At 37.0% G+C, this 16,671-nt stretch overlaps 2 protein-coding genes across 2 annotated transcripts in view; both read left to right on the top strand.

Annotated features, from left to right (window-relative positions):
- Positions 1 to 5,841, top strand: part of LOC118739623 — a 29,364-nt gene extending 23,523 nt beyond the window's left edge. The window contains exons 4-5 of the mRNA XM_036471054.1: positions 2,098 to 2,272; positions 3,987 to 5,841. Coding sequence (XP_036326947.1) covers positions 2,098 to 2,272; positions 3,987 to 4,142 — 331 coding nt within the window. The 3' untranslated portion in view covers positions 4,143 to 5,841. The remainder of the gene's footprint in view (positions 1 to 2,097; positions 2,273 to 3,986) is intronic.
- Positions 5,842 to 13,961: 8,120 nt separating this feature from the next.
- LOC118740226 lies at positions 13,962 to 14,426 on the top strand. The gene has a single exon (XM_036471723.1). The coding sequence runs from the start codon at positions 13,962 to 13,964 to the stop codon at positions 14,424 to 14,426; it is 465 nt and encodes a 154-aa protein (XP_036327616.1).
- Positions 14,427 to 16,671: the final 2,245 nt, after the last annotated feature.

Below are 16,671 nucleotides of genomic sequence, written 5' to 3'. Positions count from 1 at the left end.
GACCTTTAACACGCCAACTTTTTCAACTTAAAATTTTTAATTTTTTTGTTTTTGTTTTTATGCACAGCTGCAACATACAGCTGTTGTGCTTCTTTTTTTCACTTTGCTATTTGTGGTATTCTTCGTTATTCCGCCCTTTTTATTTCACTTCCGTGCACATTCATTGCGACTAGTACACGGTGCTCAATGTTATTGTTGCTTTTGTGTGAATTATATTTTAAATGTCAACTTTTTTTTGTATGTACAGAATTTTCTAGTGCACTTAAAAGCGTACATATGTATGTACATGTGTATGTTTTTATATTGCTACATGAATACACCTGCGCATACTTGTATGTGCAGCCGTTTGTGTGCATTCGGCATGTTTTTGATTTATTTTATTTTTCATTACTATTCTGATTATAATTATGACTATTATTACATTCATTACATCATGTGAATGGAATGCTGGCTTTTGTGGCATACCTTCCTTGCTTAACTGCACTTCTGCGGTAAAAGAATGAAATGCCAAATGTCACCGCGGCATTCATTGAAATTTTAAACTAAATGCAAGTAACTTTTGACGAAAAAAGTTTTTGGTTCAGTTTTCGGGAGAGATGTTCTTTTATTTTTCAGTGTAGTATCGTTCTATACAATTGATTCTATGTATTTATCTTCCAGTGTATGAAAAAGCTTCTCATCAAAACCCTCTGCTGTTCGGAATTCGTTTACAATTTTTGGTCCCTCGATTTATTTGTTTACTTTTATTCATGAAGCACTGGTCGGTTCGGAGCCAGTGGGCTAAGAAGCCTACAACTTGGAAATTTTTGAATAATCCCCGCTAGCCTCCGGCTATTAACTCTCTCACCGCGACTGCAGAAGTCTGTGGAGGTGTCGTACCGCCGCTGACCCCTATCAATGCGAGCTGCTAAGGAAGCATCTGTATTTCAAAACCTGTGGAGGGTGCTCAAAATTACCTTCATACCTAAGGCAGGCAAGGTTTCACATGTGTTTAATTGGCATTTCAGAGCAAATAGTTTTATTTCATTTCTCTTCAAGAGACTTGGGAGAGAGATTGATCTACTCGAAGGAAAAGGATTCCTACAGTCAAATAGTTGTAGAAATCATTGAGCAGTTATTCTGGCAGAAGATTGGTTCTGCCTGAAGTCGAGGTTGATATTGACAGGTTTATTTGCATCAGAAAAGTTGCGGCAGAGTTGGGCAGCAATAAGTTTGTTGAGGTATAATGAGGCTCACCCTTCCTTTGTGTTGTTGTCGTCAGCGACGTGCGAGGACTTGCTGCTGTGAGCTCAAACTCAAATTTATGCACCTGGGTATTGTGAACTTACACACTTGAGGATGTCTAGCAGTTAGATGTAAAGGTAGGCGGAGGTGTCTTCGGTAAGAAACTCTCCATCAAACTCAAATTTAGACTTCCGAGTTACTGCAATAAAGGAAGCAATTAACTGGATGCTAATAAATATCATATTTTTAAAGAGGTCAGTATATATTCCGGTAGACAAGGGTAATCAGGATGCTTGGCTCATTGATGATACGTTCACAAACAGTTACACTGGAGGTCCTTCTGGTCTAAGATTTAGCCATTACGCCCTAAGGAGCTCTTTAAACTAAACAAGTCACATCACTTGTTACTGGTAGGAATTATACCTGGTCATTGTCCGATCGAAAATCATGCGGTAAGGGTGTTAATCATTTCAAGTCCTTACTGTAGCAGGTATGCAGATAATGATAAGGTAGTATCATCTCAACATCTGCTACTCAGGGGTCACACTACTTTCCCACCCCAAGAAGTTTTCGTACAGAGAGACAGATTTCGACCGAACGAGTTTCGAATGTCCTAACAGCTTTTGTTTGGACTGCGATGAATGTGCGGAAACAATCAAAAAATTTAGTTCGGTTTGCGGCCTCTTAATTTTTTTCCTTTTACTGAAAAGTACTTTATTTTCAATGCCTTGAAATGCTTAGGTGAAACCTGAAGCTTAATGTGACATCTTTTATAATCCAGCCTGTAGGTCTAAGAAATATATATATATAATCAACTAAACTTGCATGTTTTTAAAATTATTCTAATGCAATTTTTAATATTTTTTCTTCCAGCATGGATATTTGCCACTGGAACTTCAGCAACGCCTCAGAGTTGGTCTCATTTCGTTGGTTAATCATTGCAATGATTTATATAGCGACAATAATATTAACAATCTGCTCCGATTCAATTGATGAACGACTCTATTTCAATAACAATGCGAATGTGACGCTAACACAAGAAGAATTGGTAAGTTAAGGGGTGTAAAATTCAAGAAAATATGTTCAATAGAAATTACATTTTGTGGAAGAAGCATTTTTTATTAAGTAAAAAACTAGTAAGTTCCTGGCAAACTTTTGTCCATAGATTCCAAACTATCCGAATTATATTACAACATTATTTAAAGCAGCAGACCTGCGTCGCTATTACCATCTAGTTAGCGACCATGGATGATCTATTGTAATATATCTCTTTTCGATTAGGGGTCTTCTTTATGCCATGAATCGGAAAGGAGCGTCGAAAGAGCTCTTGGCTGAATGCCACTTAGCTCATGTGCTTCTAAGTACAGCGGCCATTAGTAGCTCAGCTGATACCTAGTGGTTACAAAGTTACAAATAATAGGCTGTGCTTTTACGGGCTCTCGTAGCATTACTTGCACTGTACACTGCAAATAATCTCAGCTGTGAGAAGTGGTCCATTACTCCGCTGTGCCCAGCATGGAAGCCTGTAACCATTTATATTTCCTGCCGTGATAAGTGAAAGAGCGTTTCCTCGTTGATGTTTAGCCTGCACTTGTAAGCACTTGTCAGGAGTTGATCGGGGGGGTTTTACAGAAAAAGCATAAATCTTCATAAAATGTTCAATTATGCACTTCAATTGCGTTCAAAAACGATTTTGGATGAGTTTACAAAACGATTTATGAGGATTTACTCGATCACGAATGATTTGCTTTGTAGCCTCTTTCCTGGCGAGAATATCTACCAGTTCATTGCCCATGGATCCATTATGTATGTCCCGGTATCTAAATGGGGCATGTAAAGCCGCTTCCTGGACACGATGCGTATTAAAAGGTGAAGGCAGTCGCCCGACAGCTGTGAGATGAACTCTTGAGCTTTCACTGCAGTCGGAGTGTTTGTGTGTGTGTGAAATAGTTCAATGACATGCATCTCAGTCTGAAATCCGAAGATAAAATGGAGCCTGTGATATGCATGCCAGTCTTGGATACATCCATACATAAATTTTCATAAAATTTGGCGCTTCATCGAACTGAGTAAGAGCGATGGTCTGGATTATGTTGTCTTTAAGGTAGTCGGTCCATTTCGTCTTATTGACATATGCCCGCCACGTGCTTATAAAGTCAAAATCGGCTCACATCCCCATTGTCCGATCGGGGATCCATACCGCCTCAGTTGCCTGTGGCATGATGCGGTGGAGTCAAGTCAACACTTTTTACAAGGCTGATCAGCTTAAGTGAGGCTAAGATTGATGCATCTTAGTTCGCATTTTGCGGTCAACCTTGGGGAACTCTTAGAGGTTGATATTAGCCGTCTTGATTGCTTCGTGTTTAGTTTAGGGCGTTTGGCCGGTTGAGTAGTGGTTACCGATCGATTCGTTAGTGATTACCGTTCAAAATCACGCCTTATCTGATCGAAACTGGATGCCTCAAAGGATCTAGCAGCGATACTGGAGACCCTACTTTGAACACCCCCGACTACTTCAGTGCGCCGAAGAAACTTAGAAAATTGATTGAAACCTACATAAGTACTTAAGTGTGATCAGAGAATGTAGACGCGATTGTGTGCTCCTAACAAAAACTCTCTCTCTCTCCCTCTCTGTGCTTAGGACCTGCTGTAAAAAAGCATAATTTTAGATTTTCAAAATTAGTATTTAAAACTTCTAACTGCGTATCTTCTCAAATGTAATAAAAACACATATCTTATTTATTTTCCTTACTTCGGAGCAGTATAGCAACAGCGTGTTGAGTGTATGGAGTAGTTTGTCGGTGACGCGCAGCATCGGCGCCATCTGTGGTTGGATAATGATCGGCTTGGCGCCGCACGAAGATCTACTTTACGAGCATTTGCTGGATCTAACCAAATTCCAAGTGACAAATAATTGAATGTAAAGAAGAGAATGCGAAGGAAGAAGGTGCAATGAAAACGAGAGGCAATACTAAATATTAGTTAAGTAAAATAAAAATATATGAAAAAAATGTACAGTTAGGTTAAAAAGTATAAGAACTATATATACAAAAAAAACGAACTTCAAATATTAGTAAAAAAGCAACAAACCCAATTTGGGAGAGATATGAACATTTAAAAATGTTTGCTTTAAAAATGGAAAATTATGAAATGGAAGTTATGAAAACACGCCTATAAATTAATGCTAAGCTTTGTTTATAGTTTGCGAAATAAGGGCGCAAAAAAGTTGTTGCTCAACTACTTAGTATTAAGCATTTTTGTTACTTTTTTCGAAATTTGCTATCAAATACCAAATACCTGCGTTGCTTAAGTATGTGTATGCATATGTATTGTAGATAAATGTACTCTAGTTTTTCTTGTAACTAAAATTTCATTTTTAAAAAATTTATTTATTTGTAACCTATTTACTAGCAAAATTATATATGCAATTAAGGCTTTAAAATATCATATAGATTTATGTGAAAATTATTTAACCAATATACATATATAATCGAAATGGAAAATTTGTGAAATTAAAACTTAGTACCATGTAAGCCCTTCAAAGGCCGCTAGAATCAACCGAAACCAAAAAAAATTACCCAAATACGAAATTGAAAATTTTCGAGTAACCAAAAAAGTTAAAAAATAAACTAAAAAAAAAAAACATAAGCATAATTTAGCAGTTAGGCTTAGCAGCAAAAAAGCATACAAGAAATTATTGTTACGAATATGTGTATGTGCATAATATACATACATACATATGCATATTTATGTGAGTGTGTTTTGTAGTAAGAAGCACCGTTAGTTAAATTTGCGTTTAATGTTGTTTATTAAAATTGTTTGTGCGCAAATTTTTTCACTGCAAACATATAATAAAAAAAAGCAACTCAAGTACAGTTATAGTTTAGAAAAATATGTATATGAATTTGTTTTTTTTCCATTACCTACTAAAATATATAAAAAAACGCAAAGAATTTAAATACTCAGTTAAAATTTGCTAAATCGTAACTAGAAATTATAGAAAATACATATTTGTATAGCAAGTTGCAAAAATGTTTGTGATTTTTTGACCAGCTTCGAGAGTTCTTTTGTAAATTTTACAGTTTTATATGCAGCCTACTTTCCCAGGATAAAAAGATAATAACAACAACACTTAGATGTGACTATGGATACTTTGTGTGTAGAAATTGTTTACGTGCTTTGTAATAAAACCAACACAAATAGTTATAAACATGCATACATATACATATATACGACATATGCCTATATAGATAACGAAAAAACGAATAAAAAAATAAGTGTGTAGGATTAAATATATATAGATACATATACGTACATATATGAGAGAACTAGAAAAAAAAATTGACGAATATTGCGCATGATTTTGTTTAAGTGGTTCTTTGCCAGCAACAATACGAAAATGTGAAATATTTTTTTTTTTTTTTATATACGAGGCGCTGCTGATAAGTTCAAAGCTGAGTATGGTTAAATATTTTTTACTTTTCATTGTATTTCAACTGAAGCGAAATGCACTTTTAAAATCGTGAATGTATATACTGGTAAAATGATTTTTCACGGCCGCTTTCATCTCAATGTCGCCGCGACATCTTTGTCCGCGTAAATCCTTTTCAAATTTGAGAAAAGGGGTCCGGACTGTAGGGTGCGTGGCCAATTTCACTTCAGAAGCACTTTAAAGCAAAACGCCTTTTGAAAATTTATTTGCGTTATGCAACTAGCTAGCGCTCCAACTCATAAAAGATGTCAAAAATTACAGTACATACATATGTACTCTGAATATGAAAGCTAAATGAGAAAAAAATATAATATTGCATTTTAAAATATTTTTGAAAGAATCAGGTTTGTGTGGCATATTTTTTGGTCAAGTTTTGTCACCAGGTGGGAATAGGAATAGGGCTGTAAGCGTACTCGTTTCATTAAAATTTCCCTTCATATTTTAGTTCTCAATTTAAATACGCAAATCCAGAGAAAAAAACGAATAGAAATCGATATTAAACTGTGATAAATATTAATTCATAAAAAATATGAAAAAAGCTCTTAAGTTATATCGACGCCGAAGTAAAAAAAAAACATGCATTAATAATAAGGGCGAATGGTCATCAAAGAAGAAAAGGAGCCAAAACGATTTACTAAATGCCGCTTTCTGAACTTTTTTTTTTTTCATACGGCCCATTGTTTCAGCAGAGCAAAATTTGTGTTTAAAGGGCAGATAAATTTGATTATGACCTCTGCTTAGTTTTTATTTCGCATATTCTATTCTCTTATTGTTGCTGGCTAACGAGAAACCTAAAAGAAATGTTTTCTTTTTGTAAATACGTTGAAAAATCTATTCAAAGTGAAAAACTATCCTATATACATACCTACATAAAAAAATTAAAAGTAGTGAGCATTTGTAAATAATAAATAAAACTACACATACATATATTAAATGGTTACGAATTGCTTTAAATTTATTTATGATTATTAAAAAAAATATAATAAATTTAAGTGTAATTATTATTCATAAGACGAACTCGTTACGGCTATTCACATATAAATGTTTTGTTGTTTTAAGGTATACATAAATTCATACATTCATATTCGACGGAAGAAATGACTGCTAAAGTTTTCAGTCCGTCAAATTTCCTTTAAACATACACTGGCAGACAAAGTGGATGAATGCTGTTTTATCTTTAATAATTAGAATGTTTTGCAAGCAATTTTTTTTTTGGTATTTTTTATAAAAATATAGTTAATGCTTTACCAAAAACCATGTAAATTACACTTGCCAACTTTATACAGAGTTTAGAAAAATTCCACAAATTTTAATCTTAATTTCGAGCTTTCTAACCAGAATTTTTATAAATTTTTTTTTGGCTTATAAAATTTTAATAAAATTTGTGCAAGTTTTGCGCAGCTAAAAAATCGCATTGATTTTCATTACTTTTTTTTTTTTGTAGACGGCATTTTGCACTGTTTTCCATATAAACATAAATTTCTTGTGGAAGAATATGCACAAAACCGTTTGCGAAAATATTAAAAAAAAATCAACGGTAGTTTTCCTCAATTTCGATGAATCATATTTTCAGAAAAAAATAACGAAAATAATTTAGCTTGATAAACATTGTAAATATTAAAAACAAAACACCACTCTTCCAATTTTGACCATCAGTATATATGTTTTCATAGTTTTTTTTTCTGTTAAACTGTTTATGCTATTCAAGCACCAATTTAAGCGGCTCGGCAACAGCAGCATAAACGAAATAATTTTTCTTTTCAACTTAAAATTTTACTTTTCCAATTCTACTATTATTTTTATACTAACCATTCAAAGTAGATACATACATACATATATCATAATTCATGTTTTATCCTTTATATGACATATTTCTATTCCACACTTCATACTTAAAATTTCGCATTTCTTATTTATGCAAAAAAAAACTTAAGAATAAATCATCTTTTAAGTAAAAAAAAAAAATGCAGTGTAAATGCTAAAAATGCTCTATCATTTATAAAATGCTATTAAGCGCAACATAGTTCCATATTTTGTGTATTTTTCAGTTGGCATTACTAAACTTACTTGCTTTGCCTTATACTGCAGATTTGTATACATACATACATACATACTTATGTAAAAAATACTGTATATTTTTTTGTGTGCGTTATTGAGTTCTGCGTTAATTCTACATACATAAATACATATTATGTATATTTCATAAATATATAAAGAAGTATAGAAACTTATGCAATAATTATAGGCGTCAATATTTCATGAAAAGTATTGCATTACTTATAATATATAAAAATGTAAATGAAACAGAAAATAACAATAACTAAACAATGAAAAAAAAAACAAACAAAAAATAAATCACAACAAATGTAACAATAAATAATATTATGCGCATATTTGAGAAAATGTTAAAAGAAAATATCGTTGGTTTTATTTTGTATTTGGAATATTCAATGAAGAACGTTTTTCCCACACAAATATTAGAGGCAGGCCAAGCGAAAACAAAAGCTTTCAAAAAGTGAATCTTGCTATTGTTTTGCGAGGTGGCTACACACTAGTACAAATAGACTAGTAATAAAGAACTGTATTTGATATAAGAAATTGAGAAGAATGGAGACGCTGATGCGTTAGTGAAAAAAAACCGTCGACAGCCCACAATAGTTTCCAAACATAATCGAAAGTGAAAAAGAAGTGAAGGCCAATGTGGTTTTCCTTAACGATTTAGCTTCAACATCTACTACTTACATCGTGTGGGTGCTAAGCCACAGAGACATTCAAGGTAATTGAGCAGCGGACGAACTTGCGGGGAAGGGAACCTCACTGTCTGACGTCAACTCCTCTCATGTAGCGGGCATACCGTTATCTACCTTCGTCCAGAAGGCAAACAAAAGATGGTTGGAAGAACCCATAACCTCGACAAATCTGGCCCAGCCTCGCCTTTATGTAGGCGAGAAGACGCTCATTTCATCACCACCTTTTTGTCTGTTTAGCCGACCTAAATAAGGTAGGCATTCACGAATTATCGCGCATTCTGAACTTAAGCAACTGGTGCTACTTCTAGTTGAACGGATCGGTTCGAATTCGAGCTCTCAATTGGTATCACAACGGATCCACTGGGTCTAAGTGTGCCTCTCTCCTACGCTGGATGAAGGCAGCCGTTTCAACTTAACATAGTCTAAGCTATTTAAAAATAAAGGGCTTGATTTGATGTTCAGCTCAGACTCCCTCTAGTATCGAGAGATTCGGCATGTTTAGTTTAATCAGATCTTTAGACCGTGGCCAATGGAACTCCACCCTCTCTTTATTCGATGACAACAGCTACAACAATTTGGAATGTACCATGAATGATGCAGGCTTCTTAATTGACGCCTGGATATCAGAGAAGCTGCGCACACATTTATGAGAATCCTATCCGCTGTTTGTTTTATGGTAGTTACGTTGCCCAATCCAACTTCGATTCATTCATTCAAATATTTACTGAACTCTGCATTCAAAGATTGGTAATTTCCTCGAAGAAAATTGAGTGATCAAGGATATAATTCGGAATTGCTCTGCGATGGTCGGTTAAGGGGCGGATGTGACCAAAGCATTTTAGAATCACAGAGTGTGGTTAAAAGTAAGTAATATTATAGACAGCGCCTCGCAGCTTAATCGATATGCAGGTGGCGATACGTTTGCAGGCTATGTGGACGAGTAAATGGCTTAGAACTGCGTTAGGCGTTAGAGTAGATTTCCCAAAGCCAAAAACTACATTCCGCAGAGCAGAGACTCAACTGGATACCTATGGCTAACCTACAACAACGTAAGTCTAACAACGCCTTCTTATACTTTTCTCTACGTTTAGCTTCTAAGATAATATGCCGTCGAAGATAAAGATCGAATACTTCACTCTATAAGAAAGCGTAAGTAGAATGCCTCTCAGTCAGGATGATTGAACATTAATTATTTAATATTTCCTTACAAGCGGCAATAGGTTGGGTTGGTGTGGCAGTTGGTGCAAATAACCAACTCACTTGGGCCTTATAAAGCGTAGGACTAGCTTTATTCCTACACCGGATAATTCCGTAAGAGAGCTAAAGAAGTACCTACCTTAAAAGCCTGCTCTGCCTTTGGCCAAAAGCGGGCAGTCTGCAGTTCAAATTCATTTCCAAGAGTAAGTGCTGAGCCATGGCTGAATGGTCATACATGGTTTTTTCTTTTCTTTTTCAAGGCAAAGAAGCACTGTGTTAACAGCATTTCAACAGGACACCACATTAACTTTTGAAAGTGGGTTTGGCAGCGGAATTAAATTTGTCTTTTAGTTATTTATTTGATATCTTGGCGGAACTCGCTTTGTGACTTCTAGCAGGATAGAGTCCTGATAATTTGTACATTTAATTTTTCGTTATTGAATAAAAGTGCTCTTAGTCACCTTTTCTAATAACAATTCTCGCAGTGTAATTAGGCTAATCCTGAGTTTGTACCTCAGCGATAGCAGGCACCTAAAAGCACTTTTAAAACTTAAAACACTGCACGAAAAGCTGCATTCACATTAGCTTCTATGTGGAATTAAAATTTGGCTACTGAAGCGTGCTCAACTCCACATATGTATGTATCTGCAAGTACATACATATAGTATATGGACAAACAAAATGGGTAGGAAATTGATTTAAAGCCTAAAGCTTGCTACTTTTTAAAGCGGAAGCTTTTATCGTGTGCACGACTGTACAAAACGTGTATAAATATTAAGAAGCTTTGCAAAAGAGCAGGACGGTATAGACACCATTTTATGTATATGAGCAAGGATAAAAGCGCATTCGGGCTGTCACTGACTTTCTGCAGCTGTTAAAGTTAAACTTAAATAATTTTATAATTAGGGACGTGCTAGGATCCACTACTAACTGAATCCTTGAATACCTTTTTTCGGTGGCTAAAATCTTGTTTTTAAAGAGAATCATTAGGCCTGCGTGAGAACTTACCCTGAATTCGATGATCCTGTTTTTTTCTACAGCCTAGTAGCAGGAAACAGGGGAGCGGACAGCTGACAAACCTAACCCACACATGCGATTAGCAACGGTATAATGGCTAGTTAAGATACATACGATAAATAAATAAATTGCAGAGATGCCGAGATGCAGAGAGTACCAGACTATACTAGCATCATATGAGCTCACAGCGTTGCCAGAGCGGTCTGATTTAAGCCTCAAAAATATACCCAACCAATGTATCAAACAAGTTATTTGGTTTTGGCATAGTAATTCAAGCTTTATGATTCCAAATTGCCAATTGATTAGTTATTATTGGAGTGCGCTGATTTGATTTGGTTTTGGTTATATCGAAAATAAATGCAGTGTTGCTTCGAGTCCTATTATCCGCATTTTAGAGCAGTCGGTAACCCTTGACGTCAGGCTGTCTATATTTACAGCATGACCACAGGCATAGGCCACGTCACAATTCTCCTCTTTTCCTTTCCCCGGGGGTTGAACCGGTTTACTAAATGCTAATTTCGTACATAGTTCATAGATTAGATTAGATCTAGAGGAGGGAGCAGGTCACCTGGTTATCGCAACCGAAACGATCTATTGTAACCAACCTCTATTCAACTATAGGTCATCTTTGATCCACGTACTGCTAAGAAACCTCTTGAGGTTATTTGATTCAATGCCATTTGGGTCGCATTCTTCTAGGTACGATGATCCTAAGAAGCGAAGTCTGGTCCTGGTAAGGGCTTCACAGTACCCCATAATGTGCTCTGCTGTTTCCTGTTCTTCGTTACACAGTCAGTGTTAACAACTCCTGTGTTTGCCAAGGGTATGATTAACCTACAGTGGCCAGTAAGAAAGCTTGTAACAATTCGTACTTCATGCCTACTGAGGTGCAGGAGTTCTTCGTTTCACCTTGTTGATATATCCGGAATGAAGGCCTTTGCCTATCTGTTACCTTCAGTATTTGTCCAGTAATGTTGTGCTTCATTCTTCATTCAGATATCGTAGTTTCGCCTAATGCAGCTCCCTGGCAGACCGGTAAAGGGTACTGGGCCTATGAAACCCTGTGCAGCCCCTTTTCTGGCGAGAATATCTGCCACTTCATGTCGGTTCCTGGAGGCGTTAAGTATTAAAAGTTGAAAACAGTCCTACACCAGCTGTGAGGTGAGCGAGGAGCGCCGCTCTGCTGTCCGAGTGTATGTAGATGTTTTTTTGGTTGCCCCACGTACTGACTCAGACAACGTTCAATGGCGTGAACCTCGGCCTGAACCTCGGCTTCATGTTGGTGAAAAAGGTCAGTGTGTATTTACATAGTAAAAAATTTAGGCTAAACAAGTTTTGATGTGATTCTTTTTTATTACTCTATTTTCTTTTTTCAATAAAAACGTGCTCGCACAATTTTTATCTCCCTCCAACTACTGCATGTAAATTGAAATGCTAATACTTTGAGAAATGCAAAGGACATTATACAACCGCTATATTTACCTATTAAATACTAAATAACCAACAAGTTTGGTCAAAGGTCAAAGCAGCTGGCGGTGATGGCAGAATTAAATTGAGATACATAATAAATTGTGTGGAAAAAATTGCTGGATAGCAATTGTGGTAAACTATGCGAAACATTTTTATTGCAAGTTTTAAAATAACTTATAAAAAGGGATTCTTTATAGTATAAGGTTTTTATTCTTCATTTATATTTATTTGTTAAAAGTGAAGTGTACATACACGACTTTTTACATTTATGGGAGACATTGAACTATTTCTTATCCGCTTATTTTTACTTAGAAACCCCATTTGATCCTGGCAACCTTTGTCTTCTTGCTTTGTTTACTTATGAAATTAAAGGCTAGTCACTTCACTCTCCTACATACATATGTACCGACATACACACATACATGTTTTAGTGAAATTCTTGTAAATTCTCACACTTACATGCATGCACACCTTATATCTACATACATATGTCCATATAACCCAACTTGTAACTGCATTGTGAACACCCTTGTAAAGACCGCAATAAAATAAGCTAAATTATTTTTCAATGAGGTCAGCTTTTTAATTAAAACACTTCTTGTAGACATGAGTTTAGATGAATTTAATTGCATACGATGAGCGAGGGTTGTTTGAAAAGTCCCGTATAATAAAAATTGAGGTAAATTAAAGTGCGGACTGAAATTTTGTACGTAGTGTAAACCTAGTGTAAGCTTAGGCTAATGTAGTACCAGTGTAAACCTAGTATAAGCTTGAGCTAATATAGTATAATATAGTGGCAACCCTGTAATATATTATGTAATAATTTAGATGTTGGCTATCCTGATGTCAAATAAAATAAAGATGGCCGGACACTTCCGGAAAAGGATTACAACGAGCTGGTTGCTTTTTCTCGCGAATTATTAAATCGTAGTTGATCGAGTAATTTACCCACTAAAAGTAGTGGTTTATAGTAGTATGCGAAAATGAGAATAGTAAAATACATGTGTCAATAGATCTGCAGGAATAAGTTGTTTTCCGATGACAATGGCGTTCGCGGTAATATACACGGTAAAAAATTTGGGCTTAATTTTTAAACCGCGCTGGGACTACTGCCTTTTTAATCTTTTATAGTCTACTTTTTAAAACAGTCAATAGTTTTAAGCAATTTTAAAAACTATGAAGTGGGAGACTATGTTGTGATTAGGAATGTTGATACTACTGTAGGTGTTAACAAAAAATTTGTGCCTCGATACAAGGGGCCGTATGTAGTTCATAAAGTATTAGGTAATGACCGGTATGTCATTCGTGACATTGAAAATTGCCAGTTGACTCAATTACCATATGACGGAGTAGTGGAGGCTCACCGTATCCGGAAATGGTTGAGTAGGGTGGACAATGACGGAATGAGTGGAGGGGACACAGGACAGGATCCTCTAGAAATTGATTAGACTTAAGAGATTTGTATATGATCGAGGCCGATCACTTGTCAGGTTGGCCGAGCTGTAAACCTAGTGTAAGCTTAGGCTAATGTAGTACCAGTGTAAACCTAGTATAAGCTTGAGTTAATATAGTATAATATAGTGGCAACCCTGTAATATATTATGTAATAATTTAGATGTTGGCAATCCTGATGTCAAATAAAATAAAGATGGCCGGACACTTCCGGAAAAGGATTACAACGAGCTGGTTGCTTTTTCTCGCGAATGATTAAATCGTAGTTGATCGAGTAATTTACCCACTAAAAGTAATTGGTTTATAACTTCAGGTGTTGGATTAAACCCATTTATACCGCAAAGCTATATATTTTGGAAATGGACAATCCCAGGCAAAATTTAAACGACGGTCTTACCGAGGCCCATGTGGATTTTCCACCATCGGCCACAACGATCCAGTTGCGCAATTTACTGCGTAGTGTGGTGCACAGCGAACATGCCGGGGATTTAGTCGCTGGTTCCGACGCTGCTGATACTGTTGCCGGTAGTGATATTGCCGCTAGTGCCGATATTGCCAACAATGCCGTCGGTACCGCCATCAATGCCACTTCTGCCGTTGGAACTGCCGCTGGTTCCACCACCACTGCCGTCAGTGCCGCTACCAATTCTGCCAGCGCCGCCACTAATGCCGTCACTAATGTTAATACTGCCGTCGGAGCTACCACTAACTATGCCACTTATGCCGTTGGCACTGCCGCTGGTTCCATCACCAATGCCGACAGCGCCGCTACCAATGCCGTTGCTAACGTCTGTACTGCTGTTAAAGCTCGTGCAACAAATTGAGGCACTGGAGAATCCCTCTGCCGCCAAGGGTTGACGACGGCTAGACTTTGGAGATGTGGAGCATGCGTTGCCCAAATTTAGTGGGGACGACATTGCATACCCCGTCGACCACTTCTTACGCGATTTTGAAGAAATTTTGGATTCGACAGGAGCTGATGGAAATTTTAAGTTGCTTGCCCTTCGTCGCTGCCTGACTGGGACGGCAAGAGTATTTCTTACAACAACAACGGCGCTGGGCTATGAAGCCCTAAGACGTGCGCTGATAAAGGAGTTCAGCTTTGCAGTCGGTAGGCAAGATATTTACAAAATGCTGGCACAAAGGCGTTGGAAGAAAAAGGAGGAAACGCTGCACTGCTACGTTTTGAATATGCAGGCAATTGCGAAGAGGGCGAACATCGAAGAGGCGGAAGTCATCGACTTTATAATTGAGGGCATAGGGAACATGGTTCCCAATGTACACCTGCTGTTGACGGCACGAACCATAGAAGAATTGAAGCGGTTAATAAACCGATACCAAAACAAGTATTTCGTGCAAAGCGGTTCGCAGCCCGTGCCGACGCCAAGAACCCAGGGTGCAATGAAACAAAGGACCGAAGGAAAATTGCTCTGCTACAATTGTTCCCAGTACGGCCATACTAAGCCGAACTGCCCATTCCCGTTAAGGCCAGACGGGTCCTGTTTTCAATGCTGGAAAACGGGACATGAGCATCGGAACTGCCCGAACCCTAGGAAAATATTAAAGCGAAAGGACGAAGTTGGTGCCGTAGACGATGACGATGATGACTTCACTGCGGTCGGCGTATATAACTATGTAAGAATAGAATTTAAGTTGGGAAGGGAAGTAGTTGCTAACTCTATTTTCTGTCTCTTTGATACCGGTAGCCCGGCTAGCTTCATCAAAAAGTCTGCTGTCCCAAAGAAACTGATCAGTTCGACCAAGGAGATCACATCTAGATATAGGGCAATCGGTGGGAAACCAATTAAATATGTTGGACTTTTAAAATGTTAAATCGAATTTTTCAACAAAATAAATTTCATTGAATTAAAAGTATTACCCGATGACTATAAGAGCTCACCAGTTATTTTGGGACGTGACTTAAATATAAAATTAGTTAAGACAAATAAGAATCTAGGTGAGAAGTTGTTGAATTCGGGTTGTAAGATTAAACCACATGTGGGTGGCTTCAATGTACGGCAAGATCAACCCGATGGGGATGGGTATGCCCAGAAGTGTCCCAAAACTGCAACGTATGAGCCTTTAGATTGTGTGAGTGCCATTGCCGCTAATATTCCGGATATTTTTTCCATTGATGTAGCAATAGATAGGTATAGTTTTAATATAAATTCCGAACTGCCAAAAGAGCAATATGAAAATTTAAGACAGCTAATTGAAGATAGTTATTTTAAGACGGGTATTGGGACTGAACCGTTTAAATACGAAATGAAAATTCATCTGACGACGGACGTACCGTTCCACTGCGGTCCTCGACGACTTTCTTATTCCGAACGTGATGAGGTACGGTCCATGGTCGACCAGTTGCTGAGGGAGGGAATAATAAGACCAAGTAATTCACCATATGCTTCCGCTATTGTATTGGTACGAAAGAAAAATGGAAAGGTTCGCATGTGCGTTGATTATCGTGCCTTAAATAAAGTAACTGTCAGGGACAATTACCCTTTGCCGTTGATAGATGATTGCATTGAATTTCTTGAAAATAAAAAGTTTGTTTCCATATTAGACCTGAAGAGCGGTTTCCATCAGGTACAGATGTCACCTGAATCTATTCCGTATACTGCTTTCGTGACACCCCATGGTCAATACGAGTATTTAAAAATGCCGTTCGGACTAAAAAATGCTCCCGCTGTGTTTCAGCGCTTTATAAATAATATATTTCGTGATCTGATCGACAATAAAGAAATTATAATATACATGGATGACATGGTTATTGCCACCTGTGGATTTGGTGAACACAAAATCCTATTAGAAACAGTTTTGAAACGACTATATTTAAGAGGACTGAAACTGAACTTAGATAAAACTAAATTTGGATTCCGGGAGATTGGTTATCTCGGGTATGAGGTGTCACAGTCGGGAATTCGACCAAATGGTTCTCACATCCGAAGTATCCTTAACTTTCCAGTGCAAGTTAATCAAAAGCAATTACAATCTTGCATTGGTTTGTTTTCCTATTTTCGACGTTTCGTTCCGTCATTTTCCCAGATTGCTAAGCTGTTACAAAATTTG

The sequence above is a fragment of the Rhagoletis pomonella genome, unplaced genomic scaffold, assembly GCF_013731165.1.
Source record: "Rhagoletis pomonella isolate Grant_MI unplaced genomic scaffold, Rhpom_1.0 Rhpom_scaffold_00005, whole genome shotgun sequence".
Taxonomy (NCBI): domain Eukaryota; kingdom Metazoa; phylum Arthropoda; class Insecta; order Diptera; family Tephritidae; genus Rhagoletis; species Rhagoletis pomonella.
Note: the sequence above shows the minus strand (reverse complement) of the source record. Positions and strands in the feature narration are given on the sequence as shown.